General features: G+C 42.3%; 1 protein-coding gene across 4 annotated transcripts in view; it reads left to right on the forward strand.

Annotated features, from left to right (window-relative positions):
- The window catches only part of tshz1 (teashirt zinc finger homeobox 1), a 171,506-nt gene extending 154,118 nt beyond the window's left edge, over positions 1–17,388 (forward strand). For all 4 annotated transcript variants that reach the window (XM_044171553.1, XM_044171552.1, XM_044171551.1 and 1 more), the window contains one exon: positions 12,790–17,388. In XM_044171553.1, the coding sequence (XP_044027488.1) occupies positions 12,790–16,133 (3,344 nt within the window). In that variant the 3' untranslated portion in view covers positions 16,134–17,388. The remainder of the gene's footprint in view (positions 1–12,789) is intronic.
- Positions 17,389–19,414: the final 2,026 nt, after the last annotated feature.

The following is a 19,414-nucleotide window of genomic DNA, read 5'->3' on the forward strand; positions in this document are numbered from 1 at the left end:
TTCCTCCTGCAAAATACCATACATGAAAGGCTTCTGGATCCTGTCTAACTGGTCCATTTATGTCTATTTGTAGTATTCTACCTTACCTTATACTTTGAGTACTGTTTGCTGTTTCACCTTTGTGTAGGTCTGTGTAATATATCTGTCGTCTTGCTGAAAACTTACAGTATATTTGGAATCTGTCTGGCCTTACATTAAAAGTCCAAGAATGGCCACATTCCCAGTGTGTATGAGTCACTCTAGGTGAGTGTGACATGCTTTTTTTACTTAACTAATCTGTTTTTCCTCTCCATCTTCTCAGTTTGTCACTTCATTCCTTTTTCTGCCTTGCCTCATAGTTGGAGCCTCGTTCTTAAACTTCTCTGGTTTAACAATAACTGCTGTCAGATTTTAGGAAACAGAAAATGAGCCTAGAGAAAGTTATGCCATACACATTGAACTGGAAGTTTGAAGTGATGACTGTTTTTGGTAAACTTTACATTTACCAAAAACGTATGATACTTGATCACTGATAATGTACAGTAGGGCTGCAAATCTCTTTGTATGTCACAATTTAATTAGACTTTGATTTGGGTGCTACAGTTTGCTTGAGGGCTGCAATTTAAGATGAATTAAATGATCAATTAATCTGCCGATAATTTTCTTGAATATTCAACTAATCGTTTGGTCTATAAAATGTTGGAAATATAAGAAAAAATGGCCATCCCAACTTACTAAAGCCCAATGTGATGTCATCAAATTGCCAGACCAACAGTCGAAAACCCAAATATATTCAGTTTGTTGTCACAAAAGATTAAGAAAAGCAGCAAATCCTCACAACTGAGAAGCAGGAACTAGGAAACTAGCTTTTTTTTCTTAAAGTATTACATTTGAGAGGCTTGATACATTTGCTTGATATGTTTTCTTCCTGTATGGAACAGATTAATAATAGCATAAACATTAATATCCATCATGAAAAAGGTTGAGATGAATTCATGTCCACCATCATTTATTAACACAACAGAAATATACAATCTGATAAGCTAAAGTTTAGGTTACATGTCAACATGATTTCCATCATTCTTCTACCCAACAAGAGAAAGAAATGTGTGCAGCTTTGAACTTGCCTGTTGTTGAGGCTGCCAGAGAACTACTCGTATCATTTTATCAGTGTGAGAAATAGGAGCTGCAGCGTCTGTGTTTGTGATTAGAGTCCCGTGTGTGAGACCAGGACTCAGGATGTACATTGCATTAACAACCATGTTAATTTATCTAGTTACTTTATTTCATAAGAAGAACCAGACAATATCCATAATGTTAAGTTCCTTTTGTGTGCACAGGGCAAAGCTTTTGTCATTTGGGAGACTGCGCCTGTCAGGATTGGTCAATTAACGTTGGTCAACCTAAACAACATCAAGGAGCAGAATGGCTTGTGCTGATTAACATCAAGTCCAGTCATTTACCTTGTTATTCTCTCTGCTCCAGTGACTTCACCACAGTATATAACATTAGCCAGCCAGAGAGAGGCCAGAATACTCTAAATTCCAATAGGACTTTCGTGCATCGATGCTGAATTGTTCAAGATAAAATCGCTTTGTATCTAAGAATTGCTATTTTTCTCTCACCTCTGTTTTGTACTAATCTGTATTAAGTACAAAAACAAACGTGTTTGGTGAATTTTTGACGGAGTATTACAAGGTATTACAAGACGGCATTATTTTCGATCCAGGACACTTACATCTAAAGCAATTTTGGAAAGAGATCTACTTTTGGAGCATCCCTGGTTATTGGAAGCAACGGAAATGGCAAATCTATCATTGTATTTCCGAAACGACAAGAATATGATATTGTGCTGTGAGGCTCAATTAAAAGTTTAGAACATCTAAAAGCCTAAGTGCTCTCCTTGGGACAGAAAATTAACCACATGACTGGACAGGCCTGTCTGAACAGAAGCTGGATAAAAAGACATTTTCACATATTCATAGGAAGTCTTAAAACTATTTTAAAACTACAGTTGGACATTTTTAGTCTTGCAGTGCCAGACAGTGGAGCTACTGTGGAAGCAGTGCTGATGGCACAATCCTGAGCGGGTGAAAATGTGCCCCCGTCCTCTCGATATTTGGGATCTATTATGTATGGAGGAGCTGAGTGTCTACATGACCAGGGCCAGAGAGCTAGACAGGACTGAGTGAGGCACTATTGTGTGTGTTTGAGGAGGGGCATAAAGGGGTGGAAAAAAGAGGAGAAAAAGAGTGACAGCAGACAAAAAAGAACCGGGGGGGGAGGAGTGGAAAAAGAGGAGGCAAAGCAACAGAGGAGTGAAAGAGAAATGACTTAAGGGGTTGAGGGATGCAGAGAGAGGTGAATAAAGAGAGAGAGAGAGAAGTATCACGGCAATGGAGAAGAAAAAAAGCGGGAGAGAGACAGTGAAAGCAGTTGGATAGTGGAGGAGAGAGAGAGGGGAGGATGTCACCCATGGCTGCCACTCATCACTCACAGCTTAATGACGCTGTTTTTTTCCTTCTCCTGCTTCTTTTCTGTGGGAGAGGGGGGAGGGTGTTCGGCCGCCGCCCAATCAAACGGGGTCATATAGAGTTCACAACCTCCAGGTGGGACTGTCCTCCATCAGGGAAATGTTTGTGTACGTGTGTGGTGTGTAGCTATAAGGATCATCTGGACCAGGAGATAATTTAGATAATAAAGGACATTTTGTGAAATTCTTGCAAACAAATCTGGCGAGGTTTCGGATGAAAGTTAGTGTTAGCATTAAGGTAAATCGAGTTCTAGCGTGGTCACGTACAAAAAGCAGACTGGAAGAAAAAGAATTCATTCTGATTTGAAAGCTCATGCGGGTTCTTTAATGTCTGACAGTTCTGTAAACATGTTTAAGGTTTTGTTTTGCCTGCCTGTCAGCCTTTTAATTTTGGTAAAAGGTGCAAATGCCTTGCCCAAAGTTTGTGTTGATGTGTTTACATATGTGTATGTTTGAAGCATGTGTGTTTATGTGTGTGTGTGCGCACATGTTTGTTTTCAAGAAAACCACTCTGGCTGTCTGTTGCTTCCTTCTGCGATTGGCCTGATTCCTATCCCTGCATCAGAGTTTTGATTCAGTTTTTGTTTGTGTGTTGTGTGTGTGTGTGTGTGTGTGTGTGTGCACTCAGCTCCTCTTGTCCTCTCACTCATTCCCGTTTCTGGGAAGCATCAGCCGTTAAAAACTCAAACGGCAGGATTTTTTTCCCCTCGCTCTCCTCCTCGCACCAAATTTGGGGAACAGCTGGGGCGGCCATGACGATGATTTGTCTCCCTCTGCCTGTCCGCCTGACAGGTTGAGAACATGCACACATACACATACACACACTCACACGGGGGAGACACAGACACTCACTAATAGGCACATACACACATAATTAAACATGCACTCAGTATCACAGACAGACAGGCGCAAACACACATACACACAGACACATACCCCTTATAAGAGGCCATGTTCTCAGGGTGCTGCCAAAACACTCTGATTTCCTTTAGCCTGGGCGGCCATACATCAGCTCGGGGCCTCCCAGCCCGGATGGCAGGGGCTGACAGAATGACATGTGTCATTTATCAAACGAGGGGCGCCAGGCCTCAGGAAAAGAACAAACCGCCGCATGACAAAGCCCCCCGAGAGCTCTCCTCCTCTTGCAACAAGGGGAGTGTGTCATGGGATAGACACTGACAAATCTGCAGAGATAGAGCACACATGGATACACGCTGACACCAACACACAAGCAGAGGAAACACACACTGAGAGGCACATCCAGCACAGATAGTGATCACACATTATATCCAAGCTACATTGTTGCTTTAAAAGCCTGTGTTTAGAGAAAGAAAAGTCTCGACTAAGGCAAAAAATATATATTTTCTGGATTTTTAACATGCTGGCACTGGACCCACAAACACACATACCCACACATACACCCACATATATGTTTCCCTCGCAGTCAGGGAAGACGCAGCCAAGCTTCTCCTGTTGCCAGCAGCAGGCCTGTCTGTGTGCCCGTCCTTCTTAATGAACGGTCACTGGCTGCCGAAAGGAACTCTCTTAGTTGGCAACGTCGCTCCATCTCCTTCCTTTCATATCCCTGCCACTGCATACTCACAATATCCCTCTTTTCTCCTCCTCTTCATTCCTTCTTTTTCCCCCTACCTCTCTCTGTCGTGATCCCCGCCACCCCCGTTTATGCTTTCCATAGCCTGTTCATTTTTCTTCATAAGCCTAATTTATTTTCTCTGCCAGATGCAAGCTGACAGCCATCAGTCTCTCTCCCACACACACTGACACACACACACGACCTGCCGACATGCAGACAAATACGCTAACATGTATACGCACAAATGCACATAGCTCTTTTCTCACTTTTTATTCATTTACTTTGTCTCCATTACACACACACACACACACACACAACCCGTATTACCTCACACTGCTCTGAGGTCAGCTCTGCAGTCACATACCCTCTGTTTTACCCCTGTCCTCCACCCCTTCCAACCCCCAAAACCCTCCCATTAACATTACTGAAGATGGATGTGTCTTCATGGCGGAGATTGATTGCGGATATAGAGTTATGGTGCCATTTATATGTGTGTGTGTGTGTGTGTGTGTGTGTGTGTTAGTGTTAGATGGAGGGCACTTTGGGAGGCGGCGTTTGGAGCTGAAATGTGAGGGAGGCAGGCTTTTCTCCCATTTCCAGAACCTTCCAGCCGTTAGTTGTCTGTCCGCAGTCTGATATTGTGCTCTGTTGAAGGATTGCTTCCTCTCTTCCTGCCTCTCTCTCTGACTGTGAAGCTGTTCATAGCCATTGTACACTCACTCACATATACACACACACACACACACACACACACACACACACACACACACACACACACAGGCATGCATAGTTGTACACAGACGCAATTAGGCTGAGATGGTTACTGATACCAGTCCACTTTGAGAAGCCAGTACATAATTTACTGACTTTCTCCAGGGACCCTTTTTCAGCCCCTAATCCCTCCTCCCTCCTATCATTTCTTCTTTTGTCACTTTATTGCCATGGTCATCAGGAAAGAGGGGGGACACTCCACACACACACACTCCAAACTGCTGTGTGGTTCAGCTTATGCTTTTGTTATATTGGGTGCTACACACCCCTATGCGATTCATCATGCTTTAAATCCTAAACTAGAGTTGAAATGAAACAGTAGAACTTTGTTTAATGGAGCGCCAGACTTCAGGACTAACTCATCACTTGAGCGGGCAGAATGAAAAAGAAAATGTGGCGATGCATAAAGGATAGCGGTTTTGATGGTGTGGAATTTCCCTGGTGACACATGCAGTTAAAAGCACTAAAATGTTTGGGGACGTTCGGTTGTCCTGAGCAGCCTCCTGCCCTGAGGGTTTGCAGTTCTAATTAATTTCCCTGAAGTGACTTTATGGTTTTTAAAGTCATGATTTCTTTGTCTGTCTTTGTTTATGTTGGGAAATGGGATGTGAGTCAGGTCTCTGAGGTCCTGTTCTCACAAAGTCCTCTGCATTCTTGTGTTCAGGCTTGTGTTGCATATCTGGTTTTGTTTGGTTTGTTTTTGTCCTGCCAAGAAGTAGATAAGGGTAGAGAGGAGCTGATGAAATGTTTTGATCCAGAAAGACGAAAATGAAAGTCTTAAATCAGACTGTTAAATAGTTTTAAAGCCAAACCAGCTTTTAAAACAGTAAACGTTTGCAGCAAAATCAGTGTCTCTGTGTCAACTTTGTATCAAGTTCAACTTTGGTGAACTTTGACATGTGAATTTGTGCCGTTGACAAATAGCAAGCCGCCTTGACAGTGCTTACCTTTTGAGTCCAAAATGGAGGAAGCTAACATAGCTAATACAGGAGTAAAAACTGCTCCACAAAAGAGGAAGGAAGGCTAGCTTGTAAGCGGTTACAAGTAGATCACCGGCTAACCCTGCAAGTTTCTTTAGCTAGTCACCAAGCTCACTAGAACCAAATATTTTGCAAAGATGCATTTCAAGATGAATTTCACTGTGCCATTTTCTGGTGTGAGTGGGTCTTCAGGGTGCTTCCTTCCCACAGAGAGTAAAGGATCAGATTTGTGGAGCTGTGTGTGCATGTGTGCCTGCATGTGTGTATGTATTTTTTTTCTCTCCCTCTGTCTCTCTTTTCCTTCTCTATGTTTTGTTCCTCAGCAGTGTACAAAGTGGATGGCCTCTGTGAATTGAGGGGAGGTCTGACAGCGTGGAGAAGGTTGATTGATGGCTTATTGTGCAACCAGACTCGGCTAGACTGAACTGGTTAGGTTGTGACCCTGTTTTAGCCCTGCGCCCTCCCATTTTCTTCTTTTTTTTTATTCTCACCTTCTTTTTCTCTCCCTCTCCCAGTATCTCACCGTCTAACGCTGTCACTTTCACACACACTCACTCAGACACACACAGTGCATAAATATACAAGCATGTTCAGACTGTATACACACTTCCTTTTTGTTCTTCTTCTTCTCCGACCCCTTTTTTCTTTTTTGCTGCACTAAACTCATCATTGTTGCCATCATTCATTCTTTGCTGTTTCCTTTCTTCCTTCCTCGGCCCACTTTGTTTTCTTTGTCACTGCTCCTTCAGGACAGGTTTTGTCCATTGAGTCAGTTCATCAGGTTTCATTTTACAGCCCCTATTCAATCCGTCTGAAACACTGGCCACTCGCAAGAAACGCTCCAAAAAACAACCCAAATAGACAAATCCAGTGCCACTTTTGATTTTGCTGAATTTAGGGGTCACCAACCAGTTCTTGCCAGCCGGGAGAATCTACTGACAACTACAATTCAAAAGATTCATGAGAGACAAAGTTAGCCTAAACACCAGGCAGAGTAGTTTAAACTGTGGTTAAACAGCTTGTTTTTTGTTTTTTGTTTTTTTGCTACAATGATTTTCTGCTTCTGTTCTCCACACAACCATAGTGATTTATGGTAATTATCCATCTTTGGGGTCATCCATCAACTGGTCGTTGCTAGGCGATGGGAGCAGCTGTTGTTTAGTCAGAGGAAGCTCCACTGTCAGGGGCAATGCAGGTGAATTCAAAAGACAGCATCTTTGAAGAAAGGAAGAAACCGTGTTATTTTGTTAGCTTGGTAGTTTTGAGATTCATTCTTTCCCGATTTAAACAGAACCCCTTTCTGTCACGTAAAGGCCGCCCTTGATTGAACCAAAATAGAACAACTTGCGTTTTAAATAATTAAAGATGTGCACAGTCCAACCAAATTCTAAAACTATAACAGTAGATAGGGCTAACTTTAAATACCGCAGCATATCCATGACAAAAATCTTATGGATGCTAAAGAAAGTGACAATATTTGCTCTAAAATAATCTGTTTAACAAATGACATCTGTCTGATGCAGCCTACATTGAATCAGTGCTTGGCATTGGTTGAGTAAATCTAACTCACATCATCTTTAATTAGCATTAGTAATGCTTTATCTGTACTTTGCCTGAAAACAAACCAGATGGTTTGAAATGTCTATGCAGCACCAGAGAGAGTAATGTTCGATTGTTGGGTGTGGGGGGTTTGGCAGGAAAGTCGAGGAGAAAGGGCTGGAATCTGCGGTGCTGATGATCTAATGGCTGTTGTTTGATCTCAGAACAAGCAGGCACTGACAGTTCAGGGAAAAGGTGATTTATAGACCACAGTCACTGTCATGGTGTGTCAAAACTGGCTCACAGAGATCTGAACAAATGGGCAGGAAACAAAAGAAAGAAGAAGAAAAAAGTAGAGAAACTTGCAAAGCAATTCAAGAAAGATCTTGAAGAAATTCAAGAAAGATCTGATCTCCAGATTTGTTTCTTTCTTTCATCACTGATTTATTCTGTGAGCAGCTATCATTTGGTCTCTCTGATTCACACATACTGTATTCGTAGTGGCCTAATGGAGCTGAGCCAGAGGTAAAATGCACTGTCTATGTGACCCATTTAAAAAGGCTATTAGCTTAATATGAATTCAAGTAATTGCAAATTTCTTGTAACATATGTATAATCCCTCTGGACTGTCAAAAAGTTTAGGAAAAGGTAATTTATCTTAATTTATCTTTTAGAAAGAATCTTATGCAGTGACACAAACTCTTTGCAGTAACAAAAGAAAAATAAGTCAAATATAAAATGTTGTGTGCACATGTGGCTACCAGCATGAAGAGCAGGCTCAACTGGCTGTTTTGTTTTCCCCGACTGGAAGAGTCGTGGAAGCTGAGAAGTTGGATATGTATGACACACGAGCTATTAGAAGCCCCGGAGCTATTGTGCCATATGGTGGACTGTTCCATGTGGGGCCGGGGTTGGGGGGCTGTTAGGTAGGCTTTTACATGTCTGATAAAGCAAGCTGCGGGTTAAATTATGGCTAATGCATGGTAGCCGTGGCAACACTTACCTATGTAGCTTTGTACTGTGTTGGGAGGTGGTGGTGATATAAAACATGCACTTGAATTTAACTCTGCAAAGTTGCTGTCCTCAATTTAAGCAACAAAATTAAATTGTCTCCAGTCACTAGGAAGTCACATTTATTGATCTAAAGAATTTACCATTTAACTAACGTCATTTTTTAATAATTTGGATGACAATGTAAGGCTTAAATGATTTTTCTTTTATACAGAATTGTATAAAAAGCTCCATTTGTTTGCTAGTTGTCTTGAGGCTGAGCAGAGACTGTTGGTCTGTGCCAGTTTGCCTCAGAAGTCCAAAGAGAGTGTCAGGTCCTATGAAACCACAGCCACGACTATCCCAGAGAGAGGAAAAAAGAGCAAGAATGAAGAGGACGGGGGAGAGCAGAGAGAGACAGAGATTGCCTGACAATACTAAGCATTACCATAATTGGCTTTTCTACATGATAGGACAGAGGAAATAATAATGTCATTTTATTTACAGCCTTCTCTCTGCTGAAACACACACACACTCATGCACGCCGTACAGGTCAATGACACACACTGATCAAGCCTGTCCAAAGCCATCAGAGGTGAGTGGCGGGGAATGGAGGGGCCAGTGACAAAGCGAAACGGGAGAGAGAAATAAGACTGCCACGCCAGAGCTCCCATTTTGAAGGGCCGCTAAACGGTGTGAGGGAGCCTTGCTAGCCGCCCCGCTCCGAATGCAGCACTCGCCCACGCAGGGTAAATCAACAGGGTGAAAGCTGGCGGAATTGGACATTAGCACTGCAAATGAGAGCCAGGATTGCCCTCTTCTCCGAGACAACATGAATAAATGAAGAAGGTTTAGAGGGGAAAGTGTGCGTTTTGTGTGTGTGTGTGGGTGTGTATGAAAGGGGGGGTGGAGCGAGTTGTTTTGATTGTGCCAGTGCCATGTCATACTCAAGTTATCTCACCCTGTCTCGTGTTATCTTGTAGAACTGGTCAGGATGTCTGACACTGACCAAGTGTTGCTGGATTTTTCACTGTAATGTAAACATATTGTAATATTTTGTGCTATTGGGCAGTCAAACTCATACTTGGTGAAAATGACTTCAGAATTATCTGTTTTAATATTTTTGCCACTGTTTTGCACTCTGAGGCACAGTTGTAATGCTTATGTGTGTGTCCAGGCTAAGTTAGGGCTGGGTGGTGTTAGAAATTTTAGATGCTAGTGCTGATAAAATAGCTGAAGTTCGCTACCGATACCAAAACAATGATTGATATCTTACTTTGAGGCATAATTTAACAAAAGAAGCCAAACTTCTCAAATGTTAAATGTTAGTCTTAACAAAAGCAGCCATACACAAACTTTGCTTGAATAAAGTACAGTTTCGAATTGGCAAAATTATGATTTAAATCCATAAATATCTGAGAATAAAAAAACAAGATTATGAATTTGACCAGACATTCAATGGCAACTTTTGGTACTCAACAGTTTTCTGTCATTGTTGTTATGGACTCATTTCAGTCAGTAACAACAAGTATTGAGGTTTAATACGAATGCATAGTCGAGGCATGTTTGCATTATCAGTGTATGTGTGTTATATGTGGTAGCAAGGTAACAGTGTGTGTGTGTGTGTGTGTGTGTGTGTGTGTGTGTGTGTGTGTGTGTGTGTGTGGACCTCACACAGCTTCCTGCCTTGGGGGAGGGATGCAATTTGGGGGAGGTGTGTGTATGTGTGAGAGAGACTGAGGGGATGTCCTACTGTGGTGTCACCTGTCTGCAGCAGGAAAGCCTGGACTCTGGGCACAACAATAGTGACAGGCTCCTCTCCAGACGCAGATGGCTTCGCTTTCCCCCCGTCAGCCACATTGCATCCCTGCATGCACCTGACACACTGTGACACTTGACACACACACAAGTGATTGGCCACACCTATCTTACACACACCTACAAACTCGCACACATGGCAGAAATTGCACTGCTTTCTCTCTCCTACTTAGTTTGTTGGATGGTGTTTAACTTGTTTCCCTGTCATGTTTTTTCTGTGAGATATGCACACACACACACTAACACACACACTAACACACACACACACACCTCTTGTTCGCTGGCCTAAACACATCTTTTCTGCTCTCTTTTCAAAACTTCCCCTCTTTTCCCTATCCTCCCTGACAGCACAAAGTGGGCTTACGTTTTTGACTGACAACCACAACAGACACCTCTCTCCCCCCTCCTCCCCTCCACCCCCGTTTTAATCCCCTCCCTATCCCTCCCTCCCTCCCTCTCCTCTTCCTCTTTTGTTCTGAGTGACGCTCGAAAGCCGCCGTGTCAGCATCTTTTCCATCTCTGATTGCCTTATTAGCCGGCGGTGGCACCCGCAGCTTTTCTGACACAGATGGTGAAGGAAGAAGGAGGAGGCTCGAGCGGGGGTGGGGGGGTGGGGGGGTGCTGACTTGTGTTTGTTGTTGTTACTTTCCCCTCCCACCTCTTCTCAGGCTTGTTTGCGTGGACACTGACACCTCGGGCTGACACTGACACACTCCTGACACTGATGCCTGTCAAGGCAACATACGGAGGATGGCAGGGAAAGACTAGAATTTACTGTCGAGGTGCTTTCTGTGTGTGAGTGTGTGTGTGTGTGTGTTTGTACTGCTGTCAGGTTTCTCTCACTTTGTCAGCTAAGCTGCTTTGTCTTTAACTGCTCTTGCCACATTTACTTTGAATAGATTCAGTTTAGCATTTATTTCAATACAGTGGGCTGCATCTTGACAGTGAGGACGAGACAGGTTGAAAGAAAGATGTGCAGCTGCTTTGGCAAAAGGTTAAAATCTACTAATTTAGTGACTAACTCAAGTGAATGATTTCAGTGTAGCCTGTGTATAATTAAGAACGTACAGTTAAGAGCAGAACTAGCACAGGAATAGTTTAATTAAGAAGAGGAAGGTTGTACATGTACTTTCTCTCACACACACACACACTTTCACACAGATACAAGGCAGAGAGTTGCAGCTGTTGGACCTCCAGCTTTTCCCAGGCAGCAGTAACTGGCACCTCACAAACATCAGGTATTATGTCCATTCCTATTATGAGATAGAGAGCTACATGCTGTTTGAAGCTGACAGCACATCTGCCTCCTCACTGGAGACTGATTCTGGCACCTCAGACAAGCATCTTATGAGGAATGGATTGGGGGAGCTGCCTTAGCATATTTAACCCTCTATTTTTCCCTCTCCCTGCCTCTCTGTAATAATTCTATCTTAATCTGCTTCCAGGATCATATATAAATGTTTTCATCTTTGTACTATTGTCAGGAATTATTCCTTTTAATTTCTTAATTTTTTTATCGCTGTCATCTGGAGATTACAATGCAGATTTAATTTTTTTCGAAGCAAATGCTTTGTGAAAATCGTAGACAGTTACAGAGAGTGGGCAGCCATTTTCCATTGATACTATAATCTCTCTCTGTTCTTTTAAAATGGCACACTTGAAACTGTGAGTCCTCAAGGAGCATAGGCAGTAACAACACAGCTTGTCATGTCCACTGGCCGTTTCCTAGCATCACGCTGTGAGGACTTCCACAGCCGATGCCAAGTTGACTCCAGCCAACCATGGCTTGGCAAGGCTGATGCAGCTGGCATTTTCCTCCACTATCTCTTACTTGTGAATCCATAGTATGTGTGGCATGTTGGATGAATAGAGCAAATCAAAGTCAGGAACAGAGCTATGGCCACTATACAGCAGCAAATTAGCAAAATGAAATACTCTTCATAAACTATATGGCTGTAGGCATCTCTGGCATTTCAATTTCCTGATAAGGAAAAGGGTTTTATATTTGATGAATATACTAAAATGTTTGCACATATGCAGTAAATTCATCTTATTAATTCATTGTTACCACTCAGTATACTGTATGTTGTGATGGAAGCAGTTAGTCTTTAACAGAGCAGTCAAGGCAATTTTCCTTTTTTTCTTCTTCCTTATTTTTTCAGTTGTGAGAAGACAAAAATGTGAAATAACAGATCTCACCACATGATTAATATGTATCATCTACTCTGAGGATTTGTTCTCTGTGTAATTTTAAATTTTGCATGTTTTTTAGTTTTTAAACTAAGCAGAAACATTTCTGTAGCTCATCTCTACTCTCTACCCTTGCTGAGCTGTAGTGTTCAATAGCTTCATTAGGCAGTGCAGTGAAGAGGACTATCTGTCATTGTCAAGATATGGATGTTTGCCACTTTATTATTGCAAACCTGTGTCCTCTGCTGGGACTATTGACAAAAATCTCTTTAGGATTATTGGATATACCACTTTCATATAGTAAAGGTGGTAGATGCATAATTGGTGTCATCCTAATGTTGAAAAAAAAATGTAAAGTGTCTTATGTCACTTTTCCCCTCTTTTTTGTTTTCCAGCTTATGGACCTGAGGACGAATTGAAAGTGGATAAGGTTGATGAAGAGGAACATCTGCAAGATGACGGTCTTTCCCTGGATGGTCAAGATGCAGACTATCTTTTCAATGATGACGAGGACGCAAGAGATCATTACAGCTGCCAAAACTCTCCACTCAGTAATGGCACTAACCCAGACGCTGGGTACGCCTCTCCACTCAGCACCACCAGTGATCAATTGGTGGACCTTAAGACCACGTCCTCCTTCAATGGTCAGGACAAGGTAAAGGAGAAACTAGGGGAGAGCACAGAGTCCATCAATGGCCTCTCGCTACAGGACAGTCTGGCACAAATGAAAGCCGTCTATGCAAACCTGATCTCTGATGCCTCCTGGTCCAGCATTGCTCTGGACATGCTTAAAAGTAAACAAGGAAACAATTACGCAGCTAGCAACAGCAATGGGAGCAATCACAAAGGGAGCAATGGGTTCTTGAACAGTCACAGCCCAAGCAACATCCATTTGAAGAGCAGATGTAGCACTAGCGGTGCCTCAGCCACTACTAATATTACCACCAGCAGTGCTAGCACCAGAACAGTGTCAAGCAACAACAACAGTGGCACCAGTGTAAGCTCTGGCAGCGCAGGAGGATTAGCCTATGACTGGCACCAGGCAGCGTTGGCCAAAACCCTACAGCATACCCCATACCAACTCCTTCCTGAGCCAAGCCTTTTTAGCACCGTGCAGCTTTACAGGCAAAATAGTAAGCTCTATGGCCCTGTGTTTACGGGTGCCAGCAAGTTCAGGTGCAAGGACTGTAGTGCAGCCTATGACACTTTGGTTGGCCTGACGGTGCATATGAACGAGACGGGCCACTACCGTGATGACAATAAGGATACCGAAGATGATCGCAGCAAGAAGTGGTCCAAGCCACGTAAGCGTTCTCTGATGGAGATGGAGGGCAAGGAAGATGCCCAGAAAGTTCTTAAATGCATGTACTGTGGCCACTCTTTCGAATCCTTGCAAGACCTCAGTGTTCACATGATCAAAACAAAACACTATCAGAAAGTGCCTCTAAAAGAACCAATGCCAGCCCTCACCTCAAAGCTGGTACCCCCAACCAAAAAAAGAGCATTTCAAGACTTGATGTCCCCAAGCTCACCAGAGTCTGTCTCATCTGGCATACTCCTGGGAGAGTCTCCCAAAGACCAAAAAGTGGCCAATCCTTATGTCACTCCAAACAATCGATATGGTTACCAAAACGGAGCCAGTTATACTTGGCAGTTTGAGGCACGCAAGGCACAAATTCTCAAATGCATGGAATGTGGCAGTTCACATGACACCTTGCAACAACTGACAGCCCATATGATGGTCACAGGGCACTTTCTCAAAGTAACCAATTCAGCCTCTAAAAAGGGTAAGCAGTTAGTTTTTGATCCTGTCATTGAGGAGAAAATTCAGTCAATTCCTCTACCACCGACTACTACACGACTCCCTGCACCAAATGGGAAGTCACAGTGTGACTCCCCGTTGCAGCCCACTAGCCCTGAGGAGGAAAACAAAGAAAAAAAAGATGAAGATGCAGAGGAAGAGAAGAAAATGGAAGCTAAGGATACAGAGAACAAAATAAAAGAAGAGAAAGAAGATCCCCCTCAAAAAGCTGACAAACTTGGAAAGGTCAGATCTTACCAATATCTGAGGGAAGAAGACTTGGAAGAGACACCTAAAGGTGGCTTGGACATCCTAAAGTCTTTAGAGAATACAGTTTCAAGTGCAATCAGCAAGGCCCAAACAGGCACACCAACCTGGGGTGGATACCCCAGCATTCATGCTGCCTATCAGATCCATGGATCCTTGAAGTCTACCTTGCCTTCATGTGCACAGGTTCAACCTTTGTTCAGCAGCAACAGTTTGAAGGTACTGTCCTCTGATTTAGGCACTCTGATCCATTCACCAAATAGCCCCTCTCCACCTCCAAGTCATAGGAGCAATGTGCTGGCCATGGAGGAGCTAGTTGAGAAAGTGACAGGGAAAACTTCAGTAAAGATTGAAAAAGAGGAAAAACCTGTAGAGAATAAGTGCAGGTCTGCAAAATCTCCATTGCCAAATCTTAAGGACAAACAGGCTTCACCCACTCCAGATTTCTCAAAGGCAGTGAAAAATACTGCAGCAGAGGACCAGACTGAGTTGAGAGGCAAAGAAGAGCAGACAGACAGTAAAGTAGAGACACAGATAAAGAGTGAAGTTGGTTCACCAAAAAGGCCTGTAAGCAATGGCTGCAATAACCTGAGCATTATCACAGATCACTCGCCTGAACAACCACTTGTCAACCCAATCAGTGCTTTGCAGTCTATCATGAACAACCACTTGGGGAAAGCTGCAAAAGTGGCCACCCCCTTCATAGACCCCTTTGCAATGCTTTATAAGATCAACAGCAATTCTGCTCAGACTAAGTCAGTAGAGCCTGTGAGTCAGTACCATGATGATGATGATCAGCCCATGGACTTGACAAAATCCAAAAACCATGGAAGTACACCTAAGGGTACCTCTACATCTAACAACAATGGCAGCGTAAACAACAGCAAACCAGTTTTCAAAAATCTCTCACAGTCTTCATCTCCGCCTCTACGGGAGAATGCTTTGATGGATATTTCAGACATGGTAAAAAATCTGACAGGCCATTTGACACCAAAGTCTACGACCCCTTCTTCCGTCTCTGAAAAATCAGAAATCGATGGCTGTACTTTTGAGGACAGCTTGGAGGAGCTGTCTCCCATCCAAAGACGGAAAGGACGACAGTCGAACTGGAATCCCCAGCACCTCCTGATTCTCCAGGCCCAGTTTGCCTCTAGTCTTAGGGAGACTCCTGAGGGAAAGTTAGTGATTAGTGACTTGGGACCCCAGGAACGGGTCCACATCTGTAAATTCACTGGTCTCTCCATGACTACTATCTCACATTGGCTGGCCAATGTAAAATACCAGTTAAAGCGGACAGGGAGCACAAAGTTCCTAAAAAATATTGACTCTGGCCAACCTCTGTTTTTGTGCAGTGACTGTGCTTCCCAGTTCAGGACTCCCTCCTCCTACATTCACCATTTGGAAGCCCACCTTGGGTTTACCCTGAAGGACCTCTCAAAGCTTTCTGTAGATTTAATGGAGCAGCAAGCAGTCAGCAGAATAGAGGACAAGACTTTCAGTTCCTCTGGACTTACAGAAGAAGACACTGGCTCAGTATATCAGTGCAAACTGTGCAATCGGACATTTGTGAGCAAACATGCAATCAAATTGCACCTTTGCAAAACACATGGAAAGTCACCAGAGGACCATCTTATCTTTGTGAAAGAGTTGGAAAGGTTTGACAAACAATGAAGATAAAGCTGATAGCATGACAGATTACTGTTGCACTATAACTCTAAGCTACAATCTGTCATAACAGATAGTGCCACATCTGTATTGTGCATTTTTATGACACATATTGTAATGAAATCATTGTAGCTTTAATACCACATACTGTAATTATTCAGTTATCCACAAATGACAGGGCCTTGCAAAAGCTCAAGGCTACGTTGTAAAAGTTGAATTTTTGATGACATAAACATGGTGCAGCAGCCATGGCATTCTGTAGTCACTGACTGATGTTGCTTTCCTAATGCACTGCATCTTATCTGAGCCTTTGGAAATGTCCATCTGTTGTTTTAAAACTGGACCATGCTCTTATTTTGATCACTGTTTTTGAATGATTTTGAAGATAAATATTTCAACACAACTTGCATATTATTTATGAGACAGTTTGTGCATGTTTTTATGTAAAACGGTGAGCATATTATGTCTAATGAAATTTCAACCATGATGACAAAACTGATATCCCACAAATTTCGGATGTAGATGTTTATATGAAGTTATAAGGTTATAAAAGTAGCCATTTGAAAAGATGATGTTCTAAAATGTTAAGATGATTTCAGCACTTTAAGGAAGTGTAAATTGATGAAGAAATGTATGGGTAAAAATGACAACATATCACCCTTTTGATTTTAATTCCCTTGATCGACATGGCAATTTTGGGGGCTAGCTATAATATTGTTTTGTATTTGCCATTAAATCACAGAAATTCTTACAAAATGTTTAGAATATTTGTTTCTCTAGTAAAATATAATTTCCTGGTTGTTTCACCATGTACAGTATTTGCATTAGTAGGCTACCAATTTTATTATTGTGAAGCTACAGTTGTCAAATTAATGAAGTTTAAAACTTATTGTATGAATAATCAGCAAGTATGTATACATGTATGTCAGCATATCTTGCTCTTTACAGTTCAACATTATTTGTACTGTGTGCATTTTTATAATGTTATTTTCTAGACAAATATGGGGGGAAATGTATAAAACTACCAAATATTGTCGGACCACAATGTCTTTTTTCAGTGAAAAGTAGGTCCTTCAATGTGGTTTACATAAAATGACAGAATTTTACTGGCATCTGCTCTGATTCATGGTACTGTACATAATATTGAAAAAAATTCATTCTCACCCAATGATAGATTTCCAGGTTTTATCATCAACCCAATTATTCAGAATGGCATTCTTTTATCCTCAGTTGTAAAATAAACTCCATGTCCTGGATTAAACTGGTGTTGTTTGAGTGATTTTGGGAGACTATGAAATCCAGACAGATGCAACACAGACTAAACTTGAAACACAATATCATCTGAAAACTCTTGCCAATATTTTTTCAAAGATTTTTGTTCTGTTTTTCTTTTAGATGTTTCTAAAGGTTTTATGAACATGTTTCTAAATTTTGAAGACTTTAAACAGACAGTATTTCTCATTTATACATTTTAAGACAACTTACATGACATCCTCTAAAGTAAATTCTCTGAAGCTGAAATGCTAAGTTGTAAGTTGTTGCTTGATGCTCCACATTAAAATCATCATCTACTTATAAATTCTATACGAACAGGGACTAGTTAACAAATTGCATCCTGACCCAAGTATGCTTTGGGAAAGTTTTGCATTGTAGTTACATTTGGATTACCATATAGAGGCACAACACAAATTGGGGAAATACCCCCCAGTTCACTATAATATGGATATTTTTGAGGACTGGACCTTCTTAGATTATTTGAGTGCCAGCTGCTGCGTAGACAGAGAAGGAAGTGAATCCCACTGCAAGAATCCCACTTAAGTGGTCACCATACTACAGGTGGAGTCCTTATTCCCGATTGCACTGAAATATCCATCCAACCACCTACTGTACTGTCAGGATCATAAATACAATCCAGTGTGACAGCCTTGATTTTGACAGCACTCTGACATTTGTAGTACTCCGGCTTTAAGCAAACAAACAGCTGGTCCGACTTTTTCTGGATGTTTGTATCCTTCCAGGGGGATTGGGGCCTCAAAGGGGGTTGGGTTTGGACACTCAGAGCACTTTTGGGGAGGAACACTAGGTTCAAATCCGGCATTTACCCCCTCCCATTTTTCAGACAGGATTCATTATAAACCAACAGAACTACCTTCTTGGCTGGCTTTATTGGGAAAAACACAACGATAGCCACATCAAATCCCCCAAATTTTTGTCCTCAAAGGGGGCTTGATGCAGCACACACTGGACCATTTCCAGGTCCCACTGAGGGAGGAGCAGCTTTCCCACTGTGAGCCCCAGCTCTTGTTAATCTGAGCAACTTCTTTAAGAACTGAAATGTTTTTGAAACCTGACCTGTCCCCCTGCAACAGGTTTCAAAGATCCCATCCTCCCTACTCAATCACTCTGCAGGGTCATGATCTCCAACTCTCCTCACATGCCAGACAGACCTCGAGTCTCTTGGGTGAGGATGATAGCAGCTCCTTCCAAACTGGACTCCTTCATTGCTTTGTAAGGGATAGCAGGAAGCTGAATTGGGGAAGCAGACTGCAGGTTTTGAGTCCTCTGCTGTGCCACTGAATCAAAGCTGATGGGGGAGGAAGGTGAGCCAGCTCAATGCTCAAACTAACTAGCAGAAGCCTTATGCATGAATATGGACAATTTAAACTCATTACCAAAATTTGACAAGACCAACAACTTTATAGTATACAGAATATGTATACTGGATAATAAGATAAAAAGTTGCAGTTTTACAGGATGTTGTGTGCTGGATTTCTTGTCAAGACCACAGACTTCCTGGAGTCCTGTTGTCACTGTGACGTTGCCATGTCGTCCAAGAAATACTCCTGGATGTAACAACCCATGAAACCGCAACTTGTTGTCTTCACACCTCAGGGTTTTGTACAGGTTAACCAAGCAAGATACCACCTGTTAATTAGTGATTTTTAGAGATGCTAGTAAGAGGCTTTTGTTACCTTTGAGCAGAGCCAGGCTAGTTGTTTCCCCCTGTTTCCAGTCTTTATGCTAAGCTTAGCTAACCGGCAGCTGGCTGTAGCGTCATACTTACTGTACGGACAGGAAAGTGGTATCGATCTTCTCATCTAACTCTCGGAATGAAAGCTAATAAGCTTATTTCCAAAATGTCTAATTATTCCTTTAGTACAACCTCTTTGGTAGCAGGTTTCCATCTTTTATGTTGATTCGGTCCAGTTACTGTAATGTACCAGCAGCTGCTGCGAGAAGAAAGCAAACTTTGCAACGTTTATGTAGAAGACATCACTTGCTGCGTG

This window comes from Siniperca chuatsi, linkage group LG17 (genome assembly GCF_020085105.1).
Source record: "Siniperca chuatsi isolate FFG_IHB_CAS linkage group LG17, ASM2008510v1, whole genome shotgun sequence".
Taxonomy (NCBI): domain Eukaryota; kingdom Metazoa; phylum Chordata; class Actinopteri; order Centrarchiformes; family Sinipercidae; genus Siniperca; species Siniperca chuatsi.